Source organism: Penicillium manginii (genome assembly GCF_028828005.1).
Source record: "Penicillium manginii strain IBT 31320 chromosome Unknown utg000004l:1.0-7231830.0:1.0-7236170.0, whole genome shotgun sequence".
In the NCBI taxonomy this organism is placed as follows: domain Eukaryota; kingdom Fungi; phylum Ascomycota; class Eurotiomycetes; order Eurotiales; family Aspergillaceae; genus Penicillium; species Penicillium manginii.
The window spans coordinates 2,404,672-2,431,044 of record NW_026643105.1 but is presented as its reverse complement, the minus strand read 5'-3'; the positions used below and the strand labels follow the sequence as shown (position 1 = coordinate 2,431,044).

General features: G+C 52.4%; 10 protein-coding genes across 10 annotated transcripts; 3 read left to right on the top strand and 7 right to left on the bottom strand.

The window, feature by feature from the left end:
• Nucleotides 1-4,592: 4,592 nt before the first annotated feature.
• On the top strand, nt 4,593-7,099 carry N7533_004631 (C2H2-type zinc finger protein; the record flags this gene model as incomplete). The annotated part of the gene is made up of 3 exons (XM_057101281.1): nt 4,593-4,728; nt 4,848-6,903; nt 6,958-7,099. The coding sequence occupies 3 exons, from the start codon at nt 4,593-4,595 to the stop codon at nt 7,097-7,099; spliced, it is 2,334 nt and encodes a 777-aa protein (XP_056960911.1).
• An 873-nt stretch (nt 7,100-7,972) lies between these two features.
• Nucleotides 7,973-8,862, bottom strand: N7533_004630 (uracil phosphoribosyltransferase; the record flags this gene model as incomplete). Its single annotated transcript, XM_057101280.1, has 2 exons — nt 7,973-8,611; nt 8,686-8,862. 2 exons carry the CDS (start codon nt 8,860-8,862, stop codon nt 7,973-7,975), a joined length of 816 nt encoding a protein of 271 aa, XP_056960910.1.
• A 586-nt stretch (nt 8,863-9,448) lies between these two features.
• On the top strand, nt 9,449-10,759 carry N7533_004629 (FluC/FEX family fluoride channel; the record flags this gene model as incomplete). Its single annotated transcript, XM_057101279.1, has 1 exon — nt 9,449-10,759. The coding sequence occupies one exon, from the start codon at nt 9,449-9,451 to the stop codon at nt 10,757-10,759; it is 1,311 nt and encodes a 436-aa protein (XP_056960909.1).
• A 717-nt stretch (nt 10,760-11,476) lies between these two features.
• Nucleotides 11,477-13,666, top strand: N7533_004628 (uncharacterized protein; the record flags this gene model as incomplete). The annotated part of the gene is made up of 2 exons (XM_057101278.1): nt 11,477-11,706; nt 11,770-13,666. The coding sequence occupies 2 exons, from the start codon at nt 11,477-11,479 to the stop codon at nt 13,664-13,666; spliced, it is 2,127 nt and encodes a 708-aa protein (XP_056960908.1).
• Nucleotides 13,667-13,947: 281 nt separating this feature from the next.
• N7533_004627 (uncharacterized protein) lies at nt 13,948-14,671 on the bottom strand (the record flags this gene model as incomplete). The annotated part of the gene is made up of 2 exons (XM_057101277.1): nt 13,948-14,339; nt 14,551-14,671. The coding sequence occupies 2 exons, from the start codon at nt 14,669-14,671 to the stop codon at nt 13,948-13,950; spliced, it is 513 nt and encodes a 170-aa protein (XP_056960907.1).
• Nucleotides 14,672-15,757: 1,086 nt separating this feature from the next.
• N7533_004626 (uncharacterized protein) lies at nt 15,758-16,060 on the bottom strand (the record flags this gene model as incomplete). Its single annotated transcript, XM_057101276.1, has 1 exon — nt 15,758-16,060. One exon carries the CDS (start codon nt 16,058-16,060, stop codon nt 15,758-15,760), a length of 303 nt encoding a protein of 100 aa, XP_056960906.1.
• Nucleotides 16,061-17,709: 1,649 nt separating this feature from the next.
• Nucleotides 17,710-17,916, bottom strand: N7533_004625 (uncharacterized protein; the record flags this gene model as incomplete). Its single annotated transcript, XM_057101275.1, has 1 exon — nt 17,710-17,916. One exon carries the CDS (start codon nt 17,914-17,916, stop codon nt 17,710-17,712), a length of 207 nt encoding a protein of 68 aa, XP_056960905.1.
• A 148-nt stretch (nt 17,917-18,064) lies between these two features.
• Nucleotides 18,065-19,549, bottom strand: N7533_004624 (putative DNA-directed RNA polymerase III RPC4; the record flags this gene model as incomplete). The annotated part of the gene is made up of 1 exon (XM_057101274.1): nt 18,065-19,549. The coding sequence occupies one exon, from the start codon at nt 19,547-19,549 to the stop codon at nt 18,065-18,067; it is 1,485 nt and encodes a 494-aa protein (XP_056960904.1).
• Nucleotides 19,550-21,371: 1,822 nt separating this feature from the next.
• On the bottom strand, nt 21,372-23,364 carry N7533_004623 (putative C6 finger domain protein; the record flags this gene model as incomplete). The annotated part of the gene is made up of 2 exons (XM_057101273.1): nt 21,372-22,568; nt 22,642-23,364. The coding sequence occupies 2 exons, from the start codon at nt 23,362-23,364 to the stop codon at nt 21,372-21,374; spliced, it is 1,920 nt and encodes a 639-aa protein (XP_056960903.1).
• Nucleotides 23,365-24,731: 1,367 nt separating this feature from the next.
• N7533_004622 (uncharacterized protein) lies at nt 24,732-25,013 on the bottom strand (the record flags this gene model as incomplete). The annotated part of the gene is made up of 1 exon (XM_057101272.1): nt 24,732-25,013. The coding sequence occupies one exon, from the start codon at nt 25,011-25,013 to the stop codon at nt 24,732-24,734; it is 282 nt and encodes a 93-aa protein (XP_056960902.1).
• Nucleotides 25,014-26,373: the final 1,360 nt, after the last annotated feature.

Sequence of the window (26,373 nt, the reverse complement as noted above, 5' to 3'; positions counted from 1 at the left end):
TCAATTGCACTGACTACAGTATTGTATATCCGCACCTATCCATTCCGTCAATTGATGCCGGCGGGGGCGTCAGTGTGAGCTCCATTTTACATGTCCACTTTACGGTGTGTCCAGGACCTGTCCCGTGCGAATGATAAATCTGTCTCAGGGCAACGGAGAGATACTTACCAAGTAGGCAGGCAGGTATGTACAGTAAGGAAATGACAGTCATACTCCCTTCTCCATACATACCTGCGTATATACATACATACTGTAGATGCCCCGTACTCCGTACAGCAGCTTTGGGTAATGAAAACCCACCACACTCAAATTCTCGGTGGAGCCGCCCTCCACCCTCCCTTCGGAGGTCCTTCTCGACCAGGGAGCTGGAAGGACCTCGAAGGCCCCTCCCCAGTTCTTAGCGAAACTGTATTGAGATAGCGCGCACAATGGAGCCGTCAGTCGCAAACGTGTGCGCAAAAACACTTTCCTTTCTGTAAAATCACACAAACTTCCGGTTGGATGTAGTCATCTGGTGGGGACTGTTGCAGGAGCGATAGTGCTATGTATTCCGTCCGTAGGGCAGTCTCTTTTTCTTGATTCAAGATATCGAAGCGGTGAAGAATGAAGCCTAACCGAAGACAATTCTTCACCGACATCTCGACGAGACCGCTTGAGCTTCCAGACCGTCTAGACAGCCGTGGGGGTGTGAAGCTAAGGAGTTGTCGGGGGGGATAGCGCCCCAGCCAAGGCCCGGCTGCTGGTAGCCATCGGCCATTAGCTCAGGGGCCGGCGCCGGGGAAGAGGTTCCTGAATTCCAGCAACGGCATTGGAGGAAGGGTGGAGCAGGGCGAGGTAAAGATTTGATTCGCAACTGGGTCGATTTCGATCCCTTTCGTAGATCCATTATTGGGCCGCTTGAACCTTCTTTTTCATTTATCCAATGTCTTTCTATGCGTGTGTGTCTAATTAAACAATCCTGCTGGGGCTCTTGTTCCATTGACCGCCGGAATGGAATGGAATGAGACCCGAATGGTTAGTTCCCCCCCTCCTCCATTGAAGGGATTGGGAATGGTGTGGATCGAGGACAATAGCTAGTGGGAGCTCCAGCGCACATCACGGCAAGGAATCAAGAAGCCCACGCCGCCATACCTGTTCGAGTAGCAATTAGCCCTAGAGAGGGACAAAGGTACCAGGCGGTCAAGTCACCGCTGAACCGATGTACCGCGTCGTCATGAGCTGTGGTTCCTGCTTGGGTCGAGAACGTTGGACGGGGTCGGTCCGCTGCATCGGGAAGTGGATCGGGCTCATCCTGCGCTTGAAGGTCTGGCTTTTCTTTGCCCTAAAAAGCACAAGTTCCCCGGCTGACCGCTCTCCAGGTACATCCAATGGATCGAATGGAAGGTTGAGGCAATCGATGATCATCCGGCGGTCCGCGGGAGTCGGCGAACTGAGCGTGAGGCGGGATTGGCGTGAGAGCAAACAAGGGGGCAATCCGGGAGTATCCATTTGATATATGATTGGATATGCGAGGAAGGAACCTATACATCGAATTTGTCTGTACAGTATGTAGGCCAAGTATCTACGTTGTGTATGGCATTTTGAATGTGAGTTGAAGGGAGACAAGGACAAAGAATTCGACAGATGCAATTTCGATTTCGTAAATTGGATGTCTCGAGGGATCATCCATGCTGTGCCGTGGCCCCCCCCTCTCTACGAGCGCCACAGTGGACAGTCGCCAAACGCGTTCCCCAAGTAACCGCGTCGGTCCTTCGCGTCTTTCGATCTTCGCCAATGATGCAGTGCCCCCCTCCCTCTACGGAGGGGACCCGGGAAATCGCGAAAAGGTCGAGACACGGCCCTGCCGAAGGCCGCTTCTGCGGTGTACGTGACAGTGACAACTCACGACGCGACAAACGAGTGGACCCATCTCCGACAAGGTTTCTGTGTGGGAAGAGAGCCGACAGCAGGAAATAGGAAGATGCGGATGTCTTTCTTCTTTTTCCTCTTTCCTCTTTTTGTTATCGCTTTTTTTCTCTTTTTCTTTTTCTTTTTTGGGGAGGGGCCACTCCGGAGATACTGGGTCCCCTCTCGCAAAAGAGGAGCATCTTGAATCAGATGATGTTATTCAACCCACCCTCCCGATTCGCGTGCTGCCCATGCAGATCGTCCTGCAGTCCGGCAGCTGATGGTCTCGAGGACTCACTACGTAGCACCGACAATGGCCATCCCATCCACCCCCCTCCCCGGTCGCACAACGCACATCCCTCTTGAGTTTGCAACTTTCTTTGAGCCACTTGTGATATGTGCATGAAATCCATTCACCCACGTAAGCGTGGCACAGCTCGAACCGCCACATAGCGGGGCGCCCCGATATACATACAGTAGATTTTCAGCCCCGGGGGGGAGGGAGGACGGTGATCTGTCAGGGGAGGGCTGAGACGACGGCAGCTACTGTGGCGTTCCCCGTCAGACAGCCGGTGATCCCTGATTTGACCCTGGAAGCATCCAATATCTGGCGGCCCTTTCCTCAATCCCACTTGTCTAGTGTTCTCGGATTCGAGGGGTGGATTGATCGACTAAAGCCAGCTGCAACTACTGCGACGGCGCCGGGGGAATCGCCAGGATTTGCGGCGGAGCCGATCGAGACCTTTCCCAAGGGAGGCCCTCTTTCGTAATAGAGGACCCGGGCCTTGGTACGGAGTAGAATACCATCCCAATATTCAACCCAGTCGGTCTTAGTATGAGAATCATCTTTAGGGGAGGGGCTCCATTATCCAATTATCCCAATTATCCCAATTATTCAAATATTCACATATCTAGCGGGGTACGCGGCGAACGAGGGCTATATACAAAATATGCTAGGGAAATTACATCCCTGTCTCATTCCCAACCCACCTGCTTGCCATTTTGTCTTGCAGTCGGAACTGTACAACTACATACTACATACTAGTAGTAGTATGCGATAGAGCCAATCTGGCGTTGCCGATCGCAAGTGATGGAGATGGAGGGGTTTTTGACGGAGGGGTGAACCACGGTACACGCCGCGGATGAGGCGGGGTTATACAAGATAAAGATCAGAAGATCAGTAGAGAACTGCATATCCTACTACTAGTAGTATGGAGGGGATGGGTAAATGTACAAGAACGGAGTCCTACGTAATAATAGACATTTAAAAAAAGAAACGACAACATACGGAGTACAAAGTACGGATAGAATAGTACATAATAGCGGTTGAATGGAAGACTCGGACATGTCTACGGAGTACCTAGGTACCTAAGGACCTACAGTACAAACACATGATGGCATCCCGCAGTAGACTCGGTACTTTGGTACTTTGGCCTGCCACGATCGCGCACTAAATCGCCTCACATGCCTGGCCAGCCACACATTTCCCACACATTTTCCCCTGCGATAAACAAAGGGCGACCATCTACGAGCGAGGGGACCCCTCTGCATGGCCCACCGGCCCTCACAGCTCCCACTTTGATATTGCTTTTTATTTTTTATTTTTTATTTTTTTTAGAAATTAAAATTTTATTTGTTTTTGGGAATTTATTTTCAACCTTTTTTTGTTTGATTATTTCTTTTGGTGGGATGTTTCATCTGCCACAGGTCAATCTTTGGATGGAACAGATGGAGTAAATTGATAGAGGGGGAATCTGATTTTTGATCAGTCGATAGAACATGTATGCTATTGAGATGTAGGACGGGGAATATTATGACGATGAATGTGTAGTTTGGAGGGGTACGGGTGCATCTGATGTACTTTTTCCATACTCCGTACTCCATACATTTTGGTCGATCAGAGGATCTTCCAGAGCGACCCAACGTTCGGCTGAACCGAAGTGATGGGATACGGAAGTTCAGTGACCAGTTTTGAAGCCATGTGGATCCCTTTTGGATCGGGAGCAAATCTAATAAACCATTACGACGTGTCGATTCTGTATGGTAAAAGGGGGGGGCAAGGCGAATGCGCCCGTTCCGGTGGAAGAAGGAAGGGGAAGTGCGTGGCCGCAGATGAAAGACCCCAGCCCCCCCTCTTTGTGCAGTACCGTAGAGTGGTGCAGCTGGGACTGACCCCCTCCGTAAGCGATGGTTAGGCCCACGACCACACCCCTCCCCTACTTGGCCAGTGCTGAGTTGCTAGTTCAGAGTGGTCAAGTCGTCAAGTCCTGGTCACTCTTGCCTCCTGCCAATTACCACCCACTCTGTTAGTGCCAGTCCCCTCCTTCCGCTGGAACTGCCCCCCCCGTTCCCTTCGAGCCAAATTCCTTTTCTCCTCACCCCCTCTCTTTCCTTCCTCATCCCACCTCCCCTCCCCTCTTCAACCTCCCCCCCCTCTATATTCGCGGTGTTTCAACGCTCACCCGCCTTTCTTTTCAAAGCGCTTCTCTTTATTATTGATTTATAGTATCCGCCTGTGGCTGGATCACTTCCCTTTTTCGCGACCTTGATTCCCACAGTTCCCCCACCCAAGGAATGATCAGACATCCCAACGAACTCCTGTCGTCGACACGCCTACAGAACCGGTGCGAGATCACCCAGGGGACAATACCAACGTCGACTTTTTCGATTCTCATTTGAGACGATTTCGCTCGATTTTCACACAAATGGCTCCCTCAGCTCCCGGGACAGCCAGCAACTCGCCGGCCAAGAAAACCTCCGCGCCAGAAAAGAAATACAAGTGCCAATTTTGCAACCGCGCCTTTAGTCGCAGTGAACACAGAAGCAGACACGAACGATCCCGTAAGTCATGAATTTCTTCCATCTCGTTCTCGAGAGACACTTCCCCCCCTCTATCCTCTCTTTCATCCCATCCCCATCCTCCCCCACTCTCTTCTCTCCCTCGCTGACCCACCATACAGACACAAAAGAACGGCCTTTCAAATGCTTAAAATGTCGGAGTACTTTTGTTCGCCGTGATCTTCTTCTGCGCCATGATCGTACCGTTCACGCCAAAGATGGTGGAATCCCCCTCGTTGCAGAGGGGCGCAGACGCGGTGGAGGGGTTCAGAAGTCTTCTTCATCTGGGCCTTCCAAGCCTTCGATCACTATTGATCCGGCGACGTTGGAACAGATTGAGGCAAGCAGTGATGGTATGGTCGACCTTGAAACTGCAGCCATGTTGATGACAGATTTCCAACATAAGGCTGCAGCAGCGGCGACAACCCAACAGGTCTCCGAGCGATCCGAATCCCTTTCCCCCGGTCGTGGCTCTTTCGAGCCTTACCTTTCCGGCAACGCGACCTTGCCCCAGATGCCTTGGGATACGCTCACCTCCCCCGCGGATACTGGCTCGATGCCCACCCTCGTCGACCGCCATGGCCCCGTCGGAGACGTCCTCCTTTCCAACTCGATGCCCATGTCTGGCCACTCGACCCCGAATGCCCTTTCCCCGTATCCCTCCATGACCGGTCCCGTGAGCCCTGTTAACTACCGTCGTTCACCCGGTCCTAGCCAGGCCTTGACCCTCCCCCGCGCTCCTCAACTTGCTGACGAGATGGAGCGAAACATGGTTGTCGAGCGTGTTCAAAGCTCCGACACTCTTGGTGCTCTGCCCGAGACCTTCCAGCTGCCAGGTACAGTTGCATTGAACCGCTACCTCTCCACATACTTCAACTTGTACCACCCTCATCTGCCCTTCCTCCACCAGCAGTCTTTCAACCCAACTACTGCCCCAGCACCGCTCTTGTTGTCTGTCCTATCCATTGGCGCATTGTACACCTTTGAGCGTGAACATGCTTTCATGCTGCACGTTGGCTCCAAGGTCCTCGTCAACCAGTTTCTTCAACATAAGGAGAATTTTGATTCCCGCAAGTGCCCTCTGTGGTTGATGCAGGGTAGTCTGCTAAACATGGTCTTCGAGAGCTGGAGCGGTGACCCCAAAGGTCTTGAGTGGACTTGCTCCATCAAGAGTCTCTTGGCCAACATGGTTGCTGGTAACCGCTATCAGCTCAAGGTTCGCACTGAGGCTCGCCAAGGAATTCAGCCCTCTCGCGAGGAGTGGATTGAAGATGAATCCTGCCGTCGCACCTATTTCGCGGTCTACATCTTCTTCGGCATGCTCACCTTGACCTTCAACCATACCCCCGCAATGAGCTTTGATGAGTTCGACAACCTCGAGCTGCCGTCGTCCGAGTCCCTGTGGAACCTTGATCCATCCGATGAGGATTCATGGCGCCGTGGCGTCGCCAATGGCGTTCTCACTGTCCGCGAGGCCCACGATTTCCTCTTCCAGGGTGAACAAACTCGCTACAGCGCCTTCGCGACCCGCGTTCTGATCAACGCTCTGTTCTTGCAAGTTTGGAACCACAAGCGCAGCTTCGAGGCACTGCAAGACGTCGTAACTGAATATAAGCTGCGTCTCGCTCTGGAGACTTGGGAGAGCTCCCTTGAGGTGTGCGAATCGGAGACCATCGTTGTCCCGTTGAGCACTCCTCAGAAGGGTCACCCCTTGATCTTCAACTCGATGGCTGTCTACCGTAACACTCGCGCCCGCCTGGAAGTTGACCTGAAGTCCATCCAGGAGGCCATGCGTTACCACTCTTCCTACGAGGTCGCTGCTGCCATGACCGTTGCCCGCGAGAAGGTCAAGCGCTCTCAGGAGATGAACAAGGTTGTTCAGCAATGCTTCGAGTGCATTGAAATTGCCGCTATCCAAGGCATCAACTGGGTTGCCAAAACCTCCGCCACCAACTGGAGTGTCGAGCACCCTCTGTGTGGCTTGGACCTGATGGTCATCCTGAGTCTCTGGCTCTACCGCCTGGAACATGACGACGAGCCGGCGACTGAGGCTGAGATGGCTATTTACAACAAGGTCCGCAATCTGTTTGACGATGATGCCATCGACGCATTTGGCAAACTCAGCTCCACCGTCGCCCGTGTTTGGGGTAACATCCTTGACGGCGTGGTTGTCTGGGGGTACGTTTCTACACCAATCCTTCCATTCCGAATCATTACTAACAATCGTATTAGAATCACCAAGTTGATGGGCGAGTCATTCAAGCTGCACTCGCAAGCTCTGGTCGGCTATGAGGACTCTCTCCGTGTCGGCAAAGACCAACCGATCCACGCAGTGTCTACTAAGTCGCTCGCCAGCGTTGGTACCGCGTACTAAACCTCGCGCCAGAATTTTTGATCGACATTTCTTTTGTTTTTAACGCATTCATCCTGTTTTTTTCGGGCTTTCTTACTCTCATTTTCGGACGCTTTCATCGGGACACATTGGGAAATCAGGAATGGACACGCCAAGGGGTAAGGCGGGGTGTTTTCGGTTCCGTCGAGGAGCCTCTGGGCGATTCCTGACTTTTCTGCTATTTTGGGTTGCATCTTATCTTTTTTTACCCTGACCTTTTACATCAGGGAGTCCGGTGCGGTGCTTTGCTTTTTGTGTTTCTCGTTCGACACCTGGCTGGTCCTGTGTGTTCCTCTCGCACTCGATGGAGTTTTCTCGTTTCACTTTTAGCCCCTAATTTGTGCCCCCTCGTCCATTTGCTTTGATCTCTTGATACCTTTTGACATTTTCCGCTCTTGATTTTTTTTTTCTTTCTGCTTTTTCTCATTTGTTTCCGCGTTGATACTGCCCGATTTGATTCTGATTCTGATTCTTGTGGCCGAGGCTGCCTCGGTCGCTGTATTTGATGTTTAATTGCACGTGTTGTCTGCTTTCTCCCCGCCTCGCTATGCTTGTTTTTTTTTTTTTCTATGTCTCCGCTCAGCATTTGTTCGCGCTTGATTTCACCTGCACATGTTTTGATGCCTATTTCAATGTACTATATACGTAATCGATGAATACACATTTGGCGGGGAAACCTTGACCTGTGCCTTCACCTTGTAGCCCTTGGCCTTCAAGGTTAGTAAGTAAGATCTGTCTCGCAAAGAAAGTATTTTATCTTATGGCATGGCTATTGCTGGATTGAGCGTGCTACTAGTAATTATCCATGGATACTCCACTCAACGAGTTCAGTATACCTTTAATACTAACAACCCTCTATTTCCCAATTGCCACAAACAGTCGGTCTCCAATATCCCCCACACCAGGCACAATCATTCCCTTCTCATTACACTTCTCGTCAACAGCACCAACCCAAACCTCAACACCATCCTTCCACACCTCCGCCGCCCGTTTCACCCCATCCTCCGAGCCAAGCACACTCAACATAATGACCTTCTTAACGCCCCACTCCCGCAGCAACTGAATAGCCGCTTCTGCAGTCGCACCCGTTGCAATGATAGGATCTAACAGGACAGCAAGGGTGGAAGCGGCCGTATTGGTCGTGGGATCGAGAGAAGCGGGCGATGCCGGGGAGAGCTCTGATCGGTGGAACGGGAGGTTATTGTAGTATTCTACGGGTTGAAGGGTGAGCTTCTCGCGGAAGAGGCCGAGGTGGTAGATTGGGACTGCGGCGGGGAGGAGGTCGTTTAATGCTGTGAGGTAGAGGTACAGTGTAAGCTTTTTCACACGGCGGAGGGAAGGAGAGATGGGATGGGGTGGAAGCTCGGTAGAGGTAGAGGTAGAGGTAAACTGACAATCGACCATGCCTAATCCTGAACGGAGAATGGGTACCAGTGCTAGGTCGGCTGGGTCGATGCCCTGAGTCTCGTACTCGACCCCTAGCGGTGTGCGGTCCTGTTGTAGCAGTATCAGCATCCAGGTGCTTTGCTTGGTCTTGGTCTTGGTCATGTTCATGTTCGTGGCCTTACCGTTCCAGTCTTAGTGAGCTTTAGTCCGTTTGCAAAGGCCTCGACGCCGAGAATGGAGGCAATCTCTTTGACTAGATCCCTCGTCTCGCGGGGAGAGGTGCTCTGCGAGCGTAGCTGTGATAGCTTCGCCTGGAGGCAAGGGTGCGAGGAGATATGAACATTGGAGGGTAGTGACATGGTGAATGGATTGAAAAGAGGAGAAGAGAGGAATGGAATTGAGGATGGGGGATTGGGGATTGAGGGGAAGTATAACCTTTAAAGAGGTGGCTAAGGAGGGGTTGCTCTCTTATCTGCGGTGTGACGGCCTTCCCCTCCTGCAGGATACTACCTTGCGGTATGGCTTGCTCTCTATCCTAGGATGGTTTTAAAGGGCCCCTGTTCCTTTGGATCTGTTTATTATCTGCTATCTTATCCTGTTTGTCCCCGAGTCAGGTCCCCTTGTCTTGAATGCTATCCATGAGCAATACCTTAAGGTATCTTTGCCATCATTGGGGATATGGGATTTCTAGTACTATCCTCAACCATGAATCCAGCCATCTCCAGATCCGCCGTTCATTTCCTTCACAAAATGGGATCCTCTCAGTCCAGCCCATCTCAGTCCAACGGGGTCCTATATAGAGCTCCAGGCTCGACGTGACAGTGGAGGAATGCTATCGGCGATCCCAGCTTATCAGCTCCACCGCGAACCCACTTTTTTCCGGCCGACCTCAACCTCAATATCTTCAACCTCAACTTCCAATTCATCATCCCCTTGGCAGACGCCATGCCCTCCAAGTCCGGTCCCACCGACCAGTCAGCTCGGCTCGAGCTGAATCTAGATCGTCAAGACAGCACCGACCCCCCTCTAACAGAAACAACCTGTCCGGAACCCGTTGAACCCATCTCCTCCCAACGTCAACAATGGCACGCTGGTGCGACAGCCGAGGCAACGACGGCAACTAAAGACGAAGCTGCGCGTACACCCTCTCCAGCTCCAACCCTCCTCTCTCCACACGCAACACACCTCTACACGTTGTCCTACCTCATCTTCTTCTCCATATTCGGCACCCTCGCCCGCCTAGGCCTCCAAGCCCTAACATTCTACACCAGCGCGCCCGTCGTCACAGGCGTCCTCTGGGCAAATGTAGGCGGCAGTCTAATAATGGGCTTCCTATCCGAAGACCGCAATCTCTTCCGCGAAGAATGGGGTCGCAAACCCTCCGCCCCGCCAAAAGACAGCACCGAAGCCGCCGAGCAGAGCAAAAACCACAAAGCCGTCAAGAAAACCATTCCGCTCTACATCGGCCTCACAACAGGTTTCTGCGGCTGCTTTACTTCCTTCTCCTCGTTTATCCGCGACGTTTTTCTTGCCCTGGCAAATGCCCTCCCAAATCCCTCCCTCTCGGACGCCGGCGACCCCATCGCATCCCGTAACGGCGGGTACAGTTTCATGGCGCTGGTCGCGGTGATACTCCTAACCGTCTCGCTGAGTCTATCAGCCCTGATCTTCGGCGCACACCTCGCCCTCGCGCTGGCAAAATTCACACCAACAGTCCCCTTCGCGCTAACGCGGCGCGTCCTAGATCGCGTCATCGTCCTCCTAGGCTGGGGCTGTTGGCTCGGAGCCGTCTTTCTGGCCATCTGGCCGCCAGACCGGGGCAGCGGTGATGGCGAGACGTGGCGAGGTCGCGCGGTGTTTGCATGTGTCTTTGCGCCGGTGGGCTGTCTATTGCGATTCTACCTGTCGCTGCATTTGAATGCTCGGATCCCTGCTTTCCCGCTGGGCACGTTTACGACTAACATCTTTGGTACGGTCGTTGAGGGCCTTTGCTTTGATCTCCAGCATGTCAGTGGGCTTGGGGCTGGGGTTCCGGCTGCTTTGACCGGGTGCCAGGTTTTGCAGGGTGTTATGGATGGGTTTTGCGGGAGTGCTACGACGATTAGCACGTGGGTTGCGGAGTTGAATGGGCTGTCGAAGAGGCGGTATGCGTATGTGTATGGTGTTACGAGTGTGGTTGTTGCGCTTGGGTTTTTGATTGTTATTATGGGCTCGTTGCTTTGGACGCGGGGGTTTGATGAGGCGGTTTGTGGATGATCTGGTGGGACGTCCATTGGCCTTGTATGATTACAAGGTGGCTGAGCCATCATTCCCCCGTCCTGCCAGTGCCTTTGGCCCTGGAGTACCATGAATTGACGAGAGCGCAGATTGGTACGCGACCCTGAATCCCGGTGTACAGAGATCCATTTACCGAATGTCTTCGTCCAGGCACAGTGAATACAAGATTATTCAAGCGACACCTAGGGTCTGTGTATGGCTCGTCGCTTCGTGTGACTCCGGTTCAACACACTCGTAGAAAAGGGATCCACCTCACAGAATCAGCGTCTTTTTGTCCGAACGAGTGGGTCCTGGCGCTTCTTAGGGCCCGCCTCCGGGCAAGTTCCCAGTCAATGATATCTCGCATGTCCCTGAACCTGTTTTGCCAGGATCGGTAGGAGGCTTTTTATCCGAGCGAACTATCGAATTTGATGGAGACTGCTGACCATCTTGGGTCTAGTCATCGCTGTCTCCGAGTCAGATCTCGCTGGTTTCTTTGTACGGAGTGGCACGTATGTAGTATATAGATTGGACCCTTCCGACACCCTTGAGGCTGATCAGGGTCGAATTTGAAAGCATCATCACTCTTTACGTTGTTTTCTCTGTTTCTGATCTCTCTCGTCACTCTTTTGAACCTCGAATATCGTCATTTGATACTCTCACGATCCTTCATTTTACGACTATCACTAATTAATTTCACGCACAATTGACCGAACAATGGCACCCAGCAACTTGAACCGCCTCTTTAGCGGCCTGTTGCTCTCTGCCTCTCTCATTAGCCGAGGACAGGCCAGTGTGACCTGCTCGACAGTGGAAAACAATGTCCTCTCGAACCCGTCGTTTGAGTCGGGTGACATGAGCAGTTGGACGGGCCTGTACGCCGCTACTGGACCTACTTGGGACGGTGAAGTTGAATGCGGCGACGCTTCCGATGGAGATTATTATTTGTAAGTAAATCTGATGGATCGCAAAACACCTCTCCGTCAATGATTCACTAACCGATTCGCCAGGACTGGTCTGGCCAAGTCCCAATACGCCTACATAGAGCAGCAAATCTCAACTCTGGTCCCGGGTCAGACGTACACCGTCTCTGTGGACTACAAGTTTCCCTGGACAGGAAGCGGTAGCCCTCCATCCCAGTACGATACTTGCTACCTAGGCTTCATGCTGAATTCCTGGAGCTACTTCATTGACAGACAGACCATGAGGTCCACCGTCAACCCCGAGTGGGCAACCTACACCTTCGCTTGGACACCCACCGTGTCGAGCGCCAAGTTCCTTCTCGTCTGGGCCTGTTCTGCAAGTAGTGAGAACATCGATCTGGACAACATCAAAATCTACACTACAAGCGAAGTCTGCACCACCAGCACTGCGACCCCGACTGCAACCCCCAGCGCCATTGCCAGCTCCTCGATCAAGTCTTCCGCGGCTGTGATCTCCAGCTCTACTCCTGTTGTCAGTGCTTCTCCCATTGCTAGCTCCTCGCCCGCGCGCTCCGTCCAGGTTAGTCCCAGCTCGACGCCATTGATTCCATCCTCGAAGCCGGTGCCTTCTTCCGCCAAGCCTGTGCCTTCTAGCAGTGCTGCTCACTCGCCTTCTGGACGCCCCACGACCTTTACTCCTATCTCGACCGTTCCCTCGAGTCGTCGTCCTATTTCGTCTACTGCTAAGCCTTGGTGGACTCCCCGTCCCTCAGTTACTGTTTCTCCGTCGTCGGTTCCTTCGAGCTCTAGTATCCACCCTGGTCACGGAGGCGGCCCTGGCTCTGGTCATGAAGGTGGCTCTGGGTCTGGTCACAACAACGGCTCTGGAAACAACAACGGCTCTGGAAACAACAACGGCTCTGGAAACAACAACGGCTCTGGAAACAACAACGGCTCTGGTTCTGGCCACCAAGGCGGCTCTGGCTCTGGTTCTGGCTCTGGTGGATCCCCTCCCCGTCTCACCACATCTACAATCGTGGAGACCCGGACAAGCACGATCACTGCCTGCCCTGAAACCATTACCGACTGCCCAGTCCACTCGCGCACTACCTATCTCACTACCGAGACTGTCGTGGTGGGCACAACTGTCTGTCCTATCACTGAAGGTGCTCAGCCCACCGGTACCTCGTCTGGCTCCGGCTCTCAGCCTGGCCAGGGCGGAAACAATGGCAACGGGATTACCGAGAAGTTGACTACCTCGACTGTCTTCACTACTCGCACCTCGACTATCACTGCCTGCCCTTCGTCCGTGAAGGACTGCCCTGCTTCTGAAAAGTCAACTTATGTCACAACTGAAACTCTGGTTGATTATACTACTATTTGCCCCGTCACGGCTGAGGCAACTGAGACTGCTAGCGCCACTGTTTCGTCGTCTACTGGCTCTGGCTCTACTGGCTCTGGCTCTACTGGCTCTGGCTCTACTGGCTCTGGCTCTACCGACTCTGGCTCTACCAGCTCTGGCTCTACCGGCTCTGGCTCTACCGGCTCTGGCTCTACCGGCTCTGGCTCTACCGGCTCTGGCTCTACCGGCTCTGGATCCGGATCATCTAAGATCGAAGTCATCACCAACACCATTTACTCCACAAGCACCGGCATCTCAACCACCGCCACCATTGCTATCTCTACCGAGGTCGTGACTGTTACTATCGTCCAGCCCTCCAGCACCGCTACCATTGGCGCTGGTGTTGGTGCTATTGGCGCGTCGCCAGTCCACAGCAGTGCAAACGTTAAGCCCACTCCCTCTAGCTTTGCCACTTGGGGCTCTTCTGTCCCTCACAAGAGCTCCGGTGCTTCCAGCTCTTCGTCTTCTTCAGCTACTAGCCCTGCCTCTCCTGTCTACACCGGCGCCGCTATGGCTTCGTTCACCTTCTCCACTGGCCTTTTGGGCAGTGTAGCTCTTCTTGTTATGGGTCTTGTTATCTAGTTCTTCTTCCGTCTTGATGGGAGATAGAATACATTACTCGATTTTAATAAGATACTGCTTTGTGTATATTTAATACTTTTATTTTACGAATTCAAAAATGACAAAAAAAACAACTTGTCGACATTAAGTCGTCGGAAATGACCAAGAGTTGCCAGGCATTATCCGGTATACCTAAGTATAGTATGTTCATTTCCATTTACAAGGCAGCTAAGCCAGCATTCCCCGTCCTACCAGTGCCTTTAGCCCCGGAATACCAGGACCAGGGCCATCCTTTTCATCAATCATAGAAGATCTCTCCCCATAACCCCCGTGCCAGAGGTACCTGTGCCAGTACCTGTACCTGACCCAGATGCGGACCCAGGCCCAAATCCAAAATCAAACCCCTCACTGTGACCATTCCCATTCCCATTCCCATTCCCATTCATCCAGCCCTGGCCCTGACCTTGACCCTGACTAGAACCCCTCTGTCCCATCTCCATCCCATGAACAGGCAATTCAGCCCGGTCCGTAGGAATAGCATACCGATCCAACATCTTCTCCGCAATCCGCTCGCTTCGCCCACGGGAGCCTACCGTCGGACTCCCAAGAAGTCGGGTATCCGCCGCCGGCGCAGTACGACTGTGAAAAGCCTTGCGACGGTCGAGATCCTGAGCGAGGTTTTTACGTTGGACGACTTGATTTCATGTCTCGGTTAGTGTTTGCTTGGTTGAGGGTGGGGGTTGTCAGGGATTGAAGTTTGTGTTGTGTTGTGTTGTGTTGTGTAGAAGTAAACATAGGTGGGTGGTTGTATGAACTTTAGTATAACCAGATGGGATGGGTCTAGGAAACGCGATGCTCAAGGTTCTTAGGGGAAAAAAACGAAAAGAACTCGGAATAACACATACCCCTCCAAGCAAATGTGTAAATGGCCATCGTCACTAAACCAGCCCCGATAAACGCAAACATGATGCCCAGCTCGCGGCCCAGCGAGGACATTGGCGTTGAAGGCGGGTATTCGATCGCCATGGCCGGGAACAAAAGAGAACTTGGACTTGTGAGCTTGAACTTGGACTTTCTGGTGCACCCGACTTTGATTTCTCTTGCTGCAGGATATGTGAGAAGTGTCAGGTTTGCGATTCACTCTCGCAAAGCAAAGACGTCACAGTCAGATTCCGTCTGACTGTGGAGAAGTGGGGAGCCCCGGGCGTAAAGGCTAAGGGTTGGGGGCGGGTTAGGTACCTAGGTACTTTGCGCCCGTTTGGACTTGGCCTGGGCTAATGGGCGTTGGCGGTGTGCTGATTTGGCCTGAGAGGAACAGTGCAGGTGCGTTGCTTTGCTGTATCTTATAGTGACTGAGCTAACAGATAATTTGATTCGACTTCCATGCGACATACTCGATCCATTGATAGTTGAAAGGTAATAATTAGTACGGACTATGAAGGGGTTGGAATAAACAACGAGGTGCGCCAGCCGCAGCCGTTCGTTTTGACAAAGAACGAGGTTGGTGCACGCTGGCAGGTGGGTGGCTTAAGAGGCGTCAATAGTTCAAGAAATAATGCATTGAATTGTAGACCAATATACGCCACATTTATTCCCGGTCAGTTCGATATGAGACTATTACCTACGTGGTGCTAAAGCGAAAAAAACAAGTTATAGTATGTGTGAATGTGATAAATTCATTTGTACACAGGTAGTAAATCCCGTCCAGTATACACAAAAAAGGCACCAGGTATCATGTACAACATGCAGCTCTATACTCCGCCAAGCGGGAATGCAATGTGCTCAGAAAAAAAAGAAAAAAAGAGGAATGCCCACGCCCGCTGCGACAGGGTCATGGATGCAGAATAGCTCAAAAGTCGCTGAAGAAGACTCAAATGGTTGAAGTGTAGCGTGAAAGGAAGATGGATAAGGTGAAGAGAAGAAGGAGGTCGACTGGAGATCGGCCGAATTAAATCGAGGTAAGGTCGGGGTGCGCGTATTCACGTATCATGTCGGTAATGTTCAGAATGGAAGAGATTGGGAGGAAAGGAAATGGAAAGTAGAAAATCGAGAAATCATCGAGGCCGAATTAAAGGTAGAAGTAGCCTTTCATCGACAGCACAGCGCGGAGGACTAGCCCAGCATGACGGCCGCAAGAGCGGTGCAGGTCAATCCGATGGCACATCCAATCCACGGAGTTTGACCGAGGGAGCCCTCACTACGCGCCTGCAGCACATGCCTCGCGCTGCGACGGGTGAGAGTCGTATCCAAAGGATCAGCGAGAGGCACGAGCTGTTCGCGTGGAGCAAATTCCGGTATTGATGCGACGGCGGATCGGCGCGCGAGGTCTGCGACAAGATTTTTGGCGCGTGGTTGCGGGTGCGACTCGGCGAGGACGGCCGGGGCGAGGGCCACGAGAAGATAGGCGGGCCTCATGGTGTGGATGATTATATTTGCGGGACAGTGCGTATTTCAAGGAGACTCGCGTTGGCCGGGCGAGGGCCTTGGAGGGGAAGTTGCGAAACAAGCAACGCCAAGCAGGACGGCCGTGAAGATCTTGCGAATCGCGAGTTGGCGAGGCAACCGTGCGGAGTGGGAGTTGATGCAGGTGATGTACAAGATACACGCGCCGGAGGAGAAGTAGCGGTCGTGTTGGGAGAGGAGTGGTTTATATGACCAGGCTCGATTGAAGGGGAGGGAGGTCGGTTTGGTGGAGGTGGATGTGGTGGTGGAGGAGGTTGGTATTGGGGGGGGGGGGGGGATAGGGGGCCAAAAGTCGAAATACACGGGGGGGGCAGAACCGCAACGGACGACAGCAACGCAGTCAGCTAAGAAGCGAGGCCAAGCGAATGTCGTGAGGAGTGAAGTCCTCCGTAAATCAGGAAGCAGAAAAGCAAGAGCACAAACAAGATAGAAAAAATAGCCAAAAAACAGGGAGGGAAAAAAGCGAAATTAATATGCCACGAAGGGAGTAGCGCGGGCCTCAACCATGGAATCGCCCCTCGAGCCTATCTCCAAAAGGACGGGGAAGGCACACTTTATTCTCCGGCTTCTCATTGGTCAGTCTCCCCGTTTTGTACAGGACAGACAGTACTCCGTCTCCGTGCAGATGGTGTGATGACCTCTTGGCACTTCTCCCTGTCACCAACTCCGCTCCACTTGGTTAGAGACCAGCCTGTTTATCGACTATGGGCCGCACTACTACGGAGTACTTACTCTGTTCTATTTTGTACGGAGTACAGGATACAGATACCTGCTCCCTTCATCACTTATGACGCATCTCGCCAAACATAATCCCACCTTCCAGCCTGATTCAGATCTACCCACCTTGGAGTGAAGCCACCGTGCACTGTTCTGTTCTTCTCTCCTCTCTTCTCCTTTACTCTCCCCTGCTCTAATTATCGACCCACCTGTCGATCGCCATAACAGACCCAATCAACAGTGGATCAGAAAGTCCAGACATCCCGACGGCAAGCCGCAATGCAAGGACGTGCGAACGGCCGGGCTCTCGACCTCTCAGGGGCCCCCTGACCGTCGCCGCTCCCCAGCTGTGAACTGCTGGTCGCAAGCTTGCTGCTCCGTCGAGCAAGCTGCCGCTGCATGGGCCCTCAATCAAGCTCTGACTCCGACCGGGGGCTGGATTTCTTGGCTCGCCCCTACTATAGGACGCTATAGATAGAAACACGCCTCCAGGTGCAGCTTGCATTCTAGCGGTGCTTCGCCATCATCACGCGGCGTCGCATATTTGGTTAGATTCAGCATCCCGCGTGAGAGCTGAGTGCTCTTTGTGCGGAGTATGTATACCCAGGTATTGTTTTTCCTTTCTTGTTTTTCGTTCTGTTCTGCTCTGAGTACGGAACATCGACTTTGTACGGAGTACTCCCGGGTACTCCGCACTAGACACATCTTAGTCATTGAAACAGTAAAACTTTGGTTACCCAGATATCAAATCTCTCATTAATTGCGAACCACAAAGTGGTCTTCGCTGATTGAAAGGTCTAGAGTGCAAGGCAGTCCTCGAATATCCATAATCTATCGTTTCTTTTATTCATGTATCTTAGACACTATCAAGCTAAAAGAGATCATCAAAGCATATCGTCCCAGTTCGGCATCACAGTAAACTTGCCACAGAGCTGGCCCATGGACCAGGCCCGGTTCTCCTCCTCCTCTTCTTGCCCTGCCTCCTTCTTCACATCGGGATCATCATTTGATGAGTGAACAATCAATGCCTCCTGTACAAAGTCCACCATTGCTGCCCGATCAAGCTCGAAGCTAACGCCGCCCCAATCCATAGTAATGCGACCGGATTTGTGAACGTTTAATTTGCCCACCTTGCCGGCTGGCAGGGACCAATCCGTAACGGCTGTGATAATTTTAGGTGTCTCGGTCTGAGGAAGAGCATCGACGTCCGTAATCTCAACGTCGCCTTCAGGCTTGACCTCATTTTGTGTGTCGTTTGCACCCGGGGCTGGCTCTGTGGCTGGCTCTGCAGCCGGCTCTACAGCCGGGGGGGTCTTCAGAACCGGAAACTATGAGGTTGGGCGTCATGGGTGGGAATTGCATGAGGAAGAGCTGGCCCACGAGGTTCTTCGGGGTTTTATCCTCTTCTTCCGCTTCTTGCTTTTCGGTCTCATCTTGTCCCTCCGTAGCAGTATCAGTGTCCTCCTCGGTAGCAGGGGTCTTCTCGGTGGTGGGTTCAAGAGTTGGTGTTTCAGTCGACTGTGATTCTGGGCTCTTGTCTGGCTCGTCCTCGCGGAAGAGTTCGCGCACATGGGCCAAATCATCCAGGTGACGGTCGTATTCATCAATCTCCTCCCTGGTGCGGAGGAGTTCTCGCGGGTCACGTTTGACCTCTTTGACCTTTTGGGGCTCTGGAGCCTTAGCTTTTGGTTTCACGGGGGAGGATTGGGGATCCGAGACCTTCCTCCGCACGCGCACCTTTTGTTGGGGGAGGAATCCATCATCCTCTACCGGCACCACATCTGCCATTGGGGTATCCTCATCGACGGGCTCGGCCTTGACACGAGGTTCCTCCTCTTGTTCCGGGGTAACCGACACACCTTGCGCAATCTTGGCCTCTTTCTCGGCCTTCTTGCGCAGCTCGTCCGTCCGCGCCGTACTAGACTCCATATTCACGGAAATAGTCCGCTCCTCGTGCTCAAGTCGCTGCACACGAACGGGCTTCAGGCCCCGGAGTTCCGGGTCCCTGCTACGCGCAGGCAACTTGCCCTTGACATCCTTGGGCAAGTCCGAGTCCGAGTCATCCGAAAGACCGATCTGATCAACCGCAATGCGGATCCCGCTCTCACCATCATCATCCGAGTCGTAGTAGTAATCATCTGCAGCGGGTCTGCCACCAGCACCAACACCAGAACCAGCACCAGCCCCCGCGCTGAAGACAGAGCGAGTCTGAGACCGGTCGTAAGAGCGCGGTCCAAACGTACTCCCACCACGCCCTCTCCTCGCGCCACCCTGAGGCCCAAATCCGCCTTGAGGCCCGCCCCGACCACGAAAAGCCCCGCGCCCCCGACCACCTCCCCGGCCGCGCTGAATAGCAGCCGCCTCCTTCAACCGCTCATTATGCCGCTCCTGCTCCAGCTTCGCCATGGCATCTCGATCTTCCTTGCTGCGCCGCTGCACGCCTTTCTTCGGCTGGTACTTGAGGACAGGTTTCGCCGGCTCGCCGGGCAGATTCGAGATCGACCGGCCAGTCGCTGGAATGCTTCCGGAAGACTCGCGCTTCTTCAAGGATTGTAATCGCTGCACGGGTTGTCGGGTGGTAGAGGTTGCGCTCTGCGCGGGCGTCGCGCGACCCTCCGCGGGTCCATTTTGAGTAGAAGGTGCGTCGGCGGGAGCTGGGGCACTGCCTTCAGCCCGATCTGTTCGTCTGGCGGCAGGTCGTCGAGTGGCCGGTTTGGGAGGCATAATTGCTGTCTTGGTGCAAGCAAGACGCCGTTGGCGCCCCGCTACTTAGGGCAAGGGTGTGTGGGCGAAAATGTCTAGCGCATAGGCTAGCGGGTTGGGATGGTCGGTTTGGAGACTTGAATTGAATCGTTCGGCAGAGTCTCGGAGAGCGTAGAGTGATTGGGTATCGAGTGTGAAGTGAATTCTAGCAAAAAGTCGAGCTCTTCATCCGACTCAAAAATGTTGCGGGGCCTTTACACCGCCTGGGTCACGTGGTCATATATAGCATGGCTGATAGACAGTATCGGCCAGGAATGAAGAGTAATCGCTGGCAAAATGGAGTGAGAATAATGGAAATGATGGTTGTTAGATTTTTGCTATTAATAGGTTTTTTGGGTATATAATAGGATCATCTCACGGGTGTAGCCTGGTAGATACGCTCGCTGATAATTTGCAATTATCGGACTCGGAGTCAAGCTAACCAGGCACGCGAAATGGCAAAAGTACGCTTGCACATGTCCGAGTCAGAAACTACTTTTCAAGATGATCAAATTTGGTGAAATTTTACTAGTACTTCTAGAGAACGCATACCAGAATCCAAGACTTCGGTCGGGGGGGACTTGAATTTTGTTTCTCGTACTTTACAGCGTTCTGTCACACACCTATTGGCGGTGACATAAACTACCCACTGGAAGTAGGGGTTTCAACAATCCTACCTGGTACGTAGGTAGTCATACTTCTTTGTTCAAATCTTCGTGTCCGGTTGCATACATAATACTAGTACCAACAGCCCTAGAGTTTCACCGAGAATCTTGAATGGGGCCAGTGAGGTTAAAGTTGCACACTGCCAGTGGGTTTCTGGAGTAGATATCGTGACCCAAATACTACTACTTCAATTTATCTTTCCACATCAGGCTGTCAGTTCCATCGACATTGTCCAGGCAGATCAATAGAGTGGTATCTTGCCTATTTTCCACCTGTTTAGAAATAAAACCCTCGGCATTACATGTAACTAGGCGAGGTCAGAGCATTGTACACCTGGGCATGAACTTGAAATATCCAGCCAATGAGATGCAGGCATGTGCTGATCACTTGATTTGCCCATCCGTTCACCGCTGATATGAGTCACGTGACCTACATACGACCGGCTGGGCGAGAGCATGAAAAATGTTGAAGGGTACTACTAGTACCTATAGTAAGTCTGAATTACAAAAAAAATAGACAACAGAAGTAGTAATAGAAAAACACAATTCATTCCCAAGCTACTCATAAAAAAACAAAAGCCCATGGCATCTTATACAACATCGTGCGACTTGAGAATCCCCCAGGGTAACTGGCTCATTCCGGAAGTATATATCTCCCAGTGTTCGGACAGTATAAAATCCCACCCACCACAAAACAAAAAATTTGACATGAAATTAGCAAAGATGCTCAGTGGGTTTGTAGCATTGAGTTTGAAAGAGTGAAAATGGATGTGACAGAAGAAAGGACAAATATCCGCAAATACGAAGAACGCCGAATGGACACAGACAACAGATCAACCCGCTAGACTTTGTATAATCGAAATTCGGGTGCAGTGGCGTGAAGCCCGGGAAGAGAGCGTGAAGGGTAGGAGGTATAAGGAGTGTCGAATACTCGGCGGTCAGAGTAATATCAAAGGAGGGATCGAGAGGGAGAGATGGTGTGTTGGTGAGTGAGGTGGTACCAACACTGATGTCATGGCACGCCGAGTGAGATTTGAGGTTGAAAGAGGGAGAGTATTTAATTGCGGGATGACTGTTTGGGTCATCTCCTCTCAGTAAGAGAGCCTGGCGGGCAGAGGGAGAACGACCAATATGCACAACTAGCGCTTTCGCTTCTTGTTGTCCACGCCTACCAGTGGTGTGTCTGGCATCGGCGGGATTTCACGCTCATGCTCATGGATGTGACCATCGTCTGAAATATCATCGTCGTCATCATCGCCATCGCCGTTTTTCTTGACCGGAACACCCATGTGGCGTCCATATCGGCCTTTGCGACCATTGCCCTCGTCCTCGCTGATACAGCCTTCGATGCCGATTCCGGCATCCTTGCAACGTCCACACGGACGTTGACGATCACATCCCTTTTTGCTCTTACGGCAGCGTTGGCAGCGAGGCTTGGTGGAAAGATCCTCTTCATCTGCTCCGAGCTGGTGCTGGAAGTTGACGGAGCCGCCGGAGACCTTGCGGGCAGAGTTGGGGCTGAGAGGGGCAACAGGCCCGGCTGGTTTATCGGAGGGTTTGCGAGCGACAGGCGCCGCATTCTTGGTCTTGATGGGCTTTGGCGCAGGCTTGCTGCGAGGCTTGATAGACATTGGGCGACTTTTAGGTTTCTTGGCCTTGGGCGCAAACTCCTTATACAAGATGTCATCCTCGGCTTCGCTCTTGATGCCCTCATCAGCACCGTCAGAACTGTGATCACTGCTGTCAGCGCTGGGAAGGATGTCATCCAGGCGCTTGTGATGACGTTTGATGGTACCCGGCGGAAGCATGGGACTTGACTCAAGTCTGCGACGGGCAGGCAGGTCATCTTCGTCCTCGCTAAAGTCCTCGCCATCACTGGTTGCGCCAGTGGAAGAGGCTGCGTCGGCAGCACCACTGAAAGCATCGTCTAATGTTGACGCTGAGGTGCGGCCATGAGAGAAGTTGGAGGCGTCGCCGAGACGGATTAGCTGCATAGCGACGTCCTCATCGGAAATACAGCTGGCGATAGTGGGGTCCGGCGTAGGCAGAATGCCAGGACCACTTACTCGCGGAGCAGAGTTGCTATATGGTACACGATGCGCATGGTCTGGGACCATAGGCGTCGCATATACACCATTACGTGCTGATTGTACACCATATTCACTGTGGCCATAGCTTTGTGGCGATGGCAGCGCTTGTTGGTAGTTGTATGGGCGGTGGGTAGGGCGAGCAAAAGGTGAGCCGGCACCTTCTTGGCCGATGGAACGACGTTGAGGAGATATAGAGGAGGTAGAGGTGGTGAGAGGAACTTGAGGAGGAACGAAGAGTGGGAGTTCCTAAGATGAAGAAACTTGTTAGTCAAACAAGCGAAGAAAAAAACCTGAAGCGCACAAGATTGATCACACTTACCGAGCTATCAAACTTAGGACGTTTGCGACGACCATCTTGTAGTATATTCTCCATACTTATTTCAGAGCTAGCGAAGGCGTCGCCGCGAGACCTGCGGGAGAAGCTTCCTTCGCTGTCGCTGAGGCCATCATCATCCGGGAAGCCAGCATGGCTCGACCCCCGACTTTTGATGCCGTTGCGAGAAACCGACTTGTGCTGCGAGGCACTGCGAAGGCTCCGGTTAGATGGGGAGGCACTGCGATTCCTTGCCAGCCGCGATGATGGTCGCGGTGGCTGTTCAAGGATTGGTGCAGCGCCATCGGCCATCTGAAAAGGCTCACCCAGACTGGGTCGCTTGCGCTCAACGGAATAACCGCTGTAAAATTCACCATAGGGTTGAATCGGAATGACTCGAACATATACCGTCCCGTTACTCTTGAGGTTTTCATACCTTGCGATGAGGGTGATTCCATGTTCATCCTCGAAGCTCACCCCACTGGCGGTGCCATCGTAGATGCCATAGAAATTTTTGACAGTGGTCACGATGGAATCCGTCGTATCATGAGGGTATATTTGAACGCGCATCGGGATACGGGCTCGAACCTTGGAGTTCTCATCCAAAAGCAACTCGAAGGCGACGTTCTTGGGGACGGGGCCCTTAAGCGACAGGTCCCGGGATGAGCCATCCACAAGAACCGGTTGCTCTGCGAAGGCAGAGAGCGCATCATGGTGGACCGCTTGCATGATGGGCAGGTCCAGAACGATTACGAATCTCCTGTTGCTATTGCGATGACTGCATCAACCCACTGCTTCTGTGTGATAGAGGGCGGCTAGACGGGAGGATGGGATCCATGACTAGGAGGACATGGGAAAGGCTTGTGCAAGAGGGGAATTCCATCGAACCTACCACTAATATAGGAATCGAAAAGATTGGCAGGTGGATGGACCACCCCCGGGTTGTTGATGGGCGAAAGGGTTGGCGCAGGGCTTTTTGATGGGGATGGAGGGGAATCTGTTGTCGCAAGAACCGAGAACGAGCCGGAAGAGGAGGAGTCGGTAAACCTAGACGAGAACCCACCACCAGAGTCAGCACAATGCTAGCTCAAACGTTTTCAATTATAAAGAGGATGGATTTGACGACTTCAGGATGGACATAGATCTGTTTGCTAGCCGAGTCCGACCAACCTTGGGAGCAGGCGACGGGGGGAAACGACGAGAGTAGACCCGGAACAGGATGGGGACCAGCGTTGACGCACCTAAGACAAACCAAATAGTATCCTTCACAGTCGCAGATATCCGAGTGATCGAAGACCGAGCGATACGATAATCGATGGGCGATGTTGGCGGTGGGCGAGGGGATTGTCGTCGGTTCTCTTTGCTCTACGAAGCGCTGCGGCTAGGTCAGCGATGGGACCTAGGTGGGCAAGCTCTGCAGAAGCAAAGTTGACCAGAGTAGAGAGGAGGAGAAAAGAGGAGAGGAGAGAAGACGATACCAAAGCACAAGAAAGTGAGGGCGACACAAGGCGGAGGGGATGGGAGAAGTTGGTGTAGAGTTGAGGTGGGTGCGTACGATGGTTTCACCTAAAGCGAGAAAACGGCCTGTCTGGGTCGGTGACATGGCGATTTGCGCTTCCGGCGCCCGTCGCAGCATGCCCCTCCGTTCCACTAGATCGCGGAATGGTTCTAAAATGAACATTGATCTATTAAATTTACTCGGATCTACTTTTCTTCTTTAAAAATTTCCTCAATCCTTTAGCGATTGCCATGGATGTAGCTGTAGTCTCCGGGTCCGGCTATTTCGCATTGCGCACTGCTGTCGCAACCCGGATACTCATTGCGCCGAGCGTTTTATCAAACAAACCCAGAAGAACTTCGAGGTAGAATTCGAACTGGGATTGCAAGAGCAATTTGGAAAGTTGCTCGACTATGAATCATCCTGGGTTGGCGGGCATCGCGGACTCCGCAAATGGTTATAGCCAGGTACCTTGTCGCCTCCCCTCGGAATGGAAGAGCAAGCCATCCGCATCATCAGACATGGAAGCCATAAAGTACATAAGACCACGGAATACAAGGAGAGATAAAAAACGCAATTCGCAAGCCCCTATAAGTAGTTACAACTGGGTTTGGTTCTTAGTGTGCGCCTCTTTCTGTTCTGCAGCCGAGCAACAGGGCTGTCGCACACCTGCGACATTGGTTGTGCCCATGCGATCCAGCACACCCTTGTCGCATTGCAAATCCAGCATGCCAAAAACGAACCGTTGAATGCCGCGATCGGTTTCCCACCCTCTTAAGCCCTCGGGAAGATCTCCAGCGCGGGGAGGAGTGGCATCGGGTGTAGTCGCCCGAGGGGGACCATCCAACGTAGACCGCAGACGGTGTGCAGGGTCGATCATCTTAAGACCTCTCGAAAGTCAAATGAGTTGGGAATTCAGCAAGACTAACATCGCATGACCAAAGTCCGTCACAGCATGTTTCGCATGATCTGCACCGGCTGAGTTTTACACCTCCTCGGGACCTACGTAAGACTAGAGGAGAAGGAGGGCAAAAAAATAACTTGAACTAGATAGCTAGTGTTAGAGGCATGACGAAACCTTGAATATCATATCACTTGGTATTCTCTACTCAGCTATACCCAGTCCTCTACATTGTTTGGATCAACTCGAACCTTGGAAGCAATTTGTAATATATAGGGTTTGGGGGTAAGTTCTAGTAATTTAGGACACTGCCAGCCTGGCAATAACACTGGGTCGATTGCCGTTATGGAGCGCCGTAGGGATCGCGGCAGACGAAGGAGGGGTTAAGAGGTTACAGAGCATTCTCCCTGGAACCTTGCAGATATTTCGCAGGGTCCTCGAATGAAAAGGCGGCGAGGATGAGGAGAAGGAGGGGGAACGGAATTGGGGAGGAAGCTTCGGAGTGTATAAAGTGTGTTTTGTAGCCTTACGAGAGCACACCTTTTGATGTGATCGAATTGCGACAAAGCAAGTCAGAACTCTGGAACCGCTGGCAACCAAAAAAGGGCCAGAACGGGGTAAGGAACGTGCGCTAGCGAATGGGTTGTCCAGACCGATAGTTGCAAAATTCACATCCGCCTTCAACTGCTCTCAGCCAACCGATGTGGTGCGCCCCGCCGCCCACTCGGAGCGGGAAAAAAAACGATGCCCAATTTTTGTCACAATAATGAGCGAGTTCGGATGCGCTTCGGCTGAGATCGCAGACCTGCCACTTCAGAGTCAACTTAATGGTCATTGGCAGACTGAACACTTACCGCTTCACCCGGCGGGGTCACGTGGGTCCGCGTGCCAGCGCGTCCGGGGCCACCCGTCAGCCCTAGCGGCAATTGCAACCGCCTTGAGAGGGTTGGAATATTAAAAACAATCGGGATTGAGTAGAAATATCTCCACGACATCATGGATAATTTTTTACGACTTTCTCACCCCTGGAGTGGGTGATTTGGTGAGAAAATACAAAAATGGCATCGCCGAGGGAGACGTGACGATAAGATGATAACGTCATAGATAAGCTGATAAGCTTGCCAGGCACGTGGCTGACATAAGCAGGAACAAAGGGTGCAAACATTTGGGATAGCGGGCGCGTGGATACGTTTGGTAAGAATGCTGTCATGTAAAATTACGAGGCTGCCTTGGAGCCGCTTCGAGTCATTCACCAAGGTCTTAACCTTCAAGTGACTATTACTATAAACAATTCACCAATCTCATCACTTATGTGTTACCTTAAGGTACCCTTCTTTTT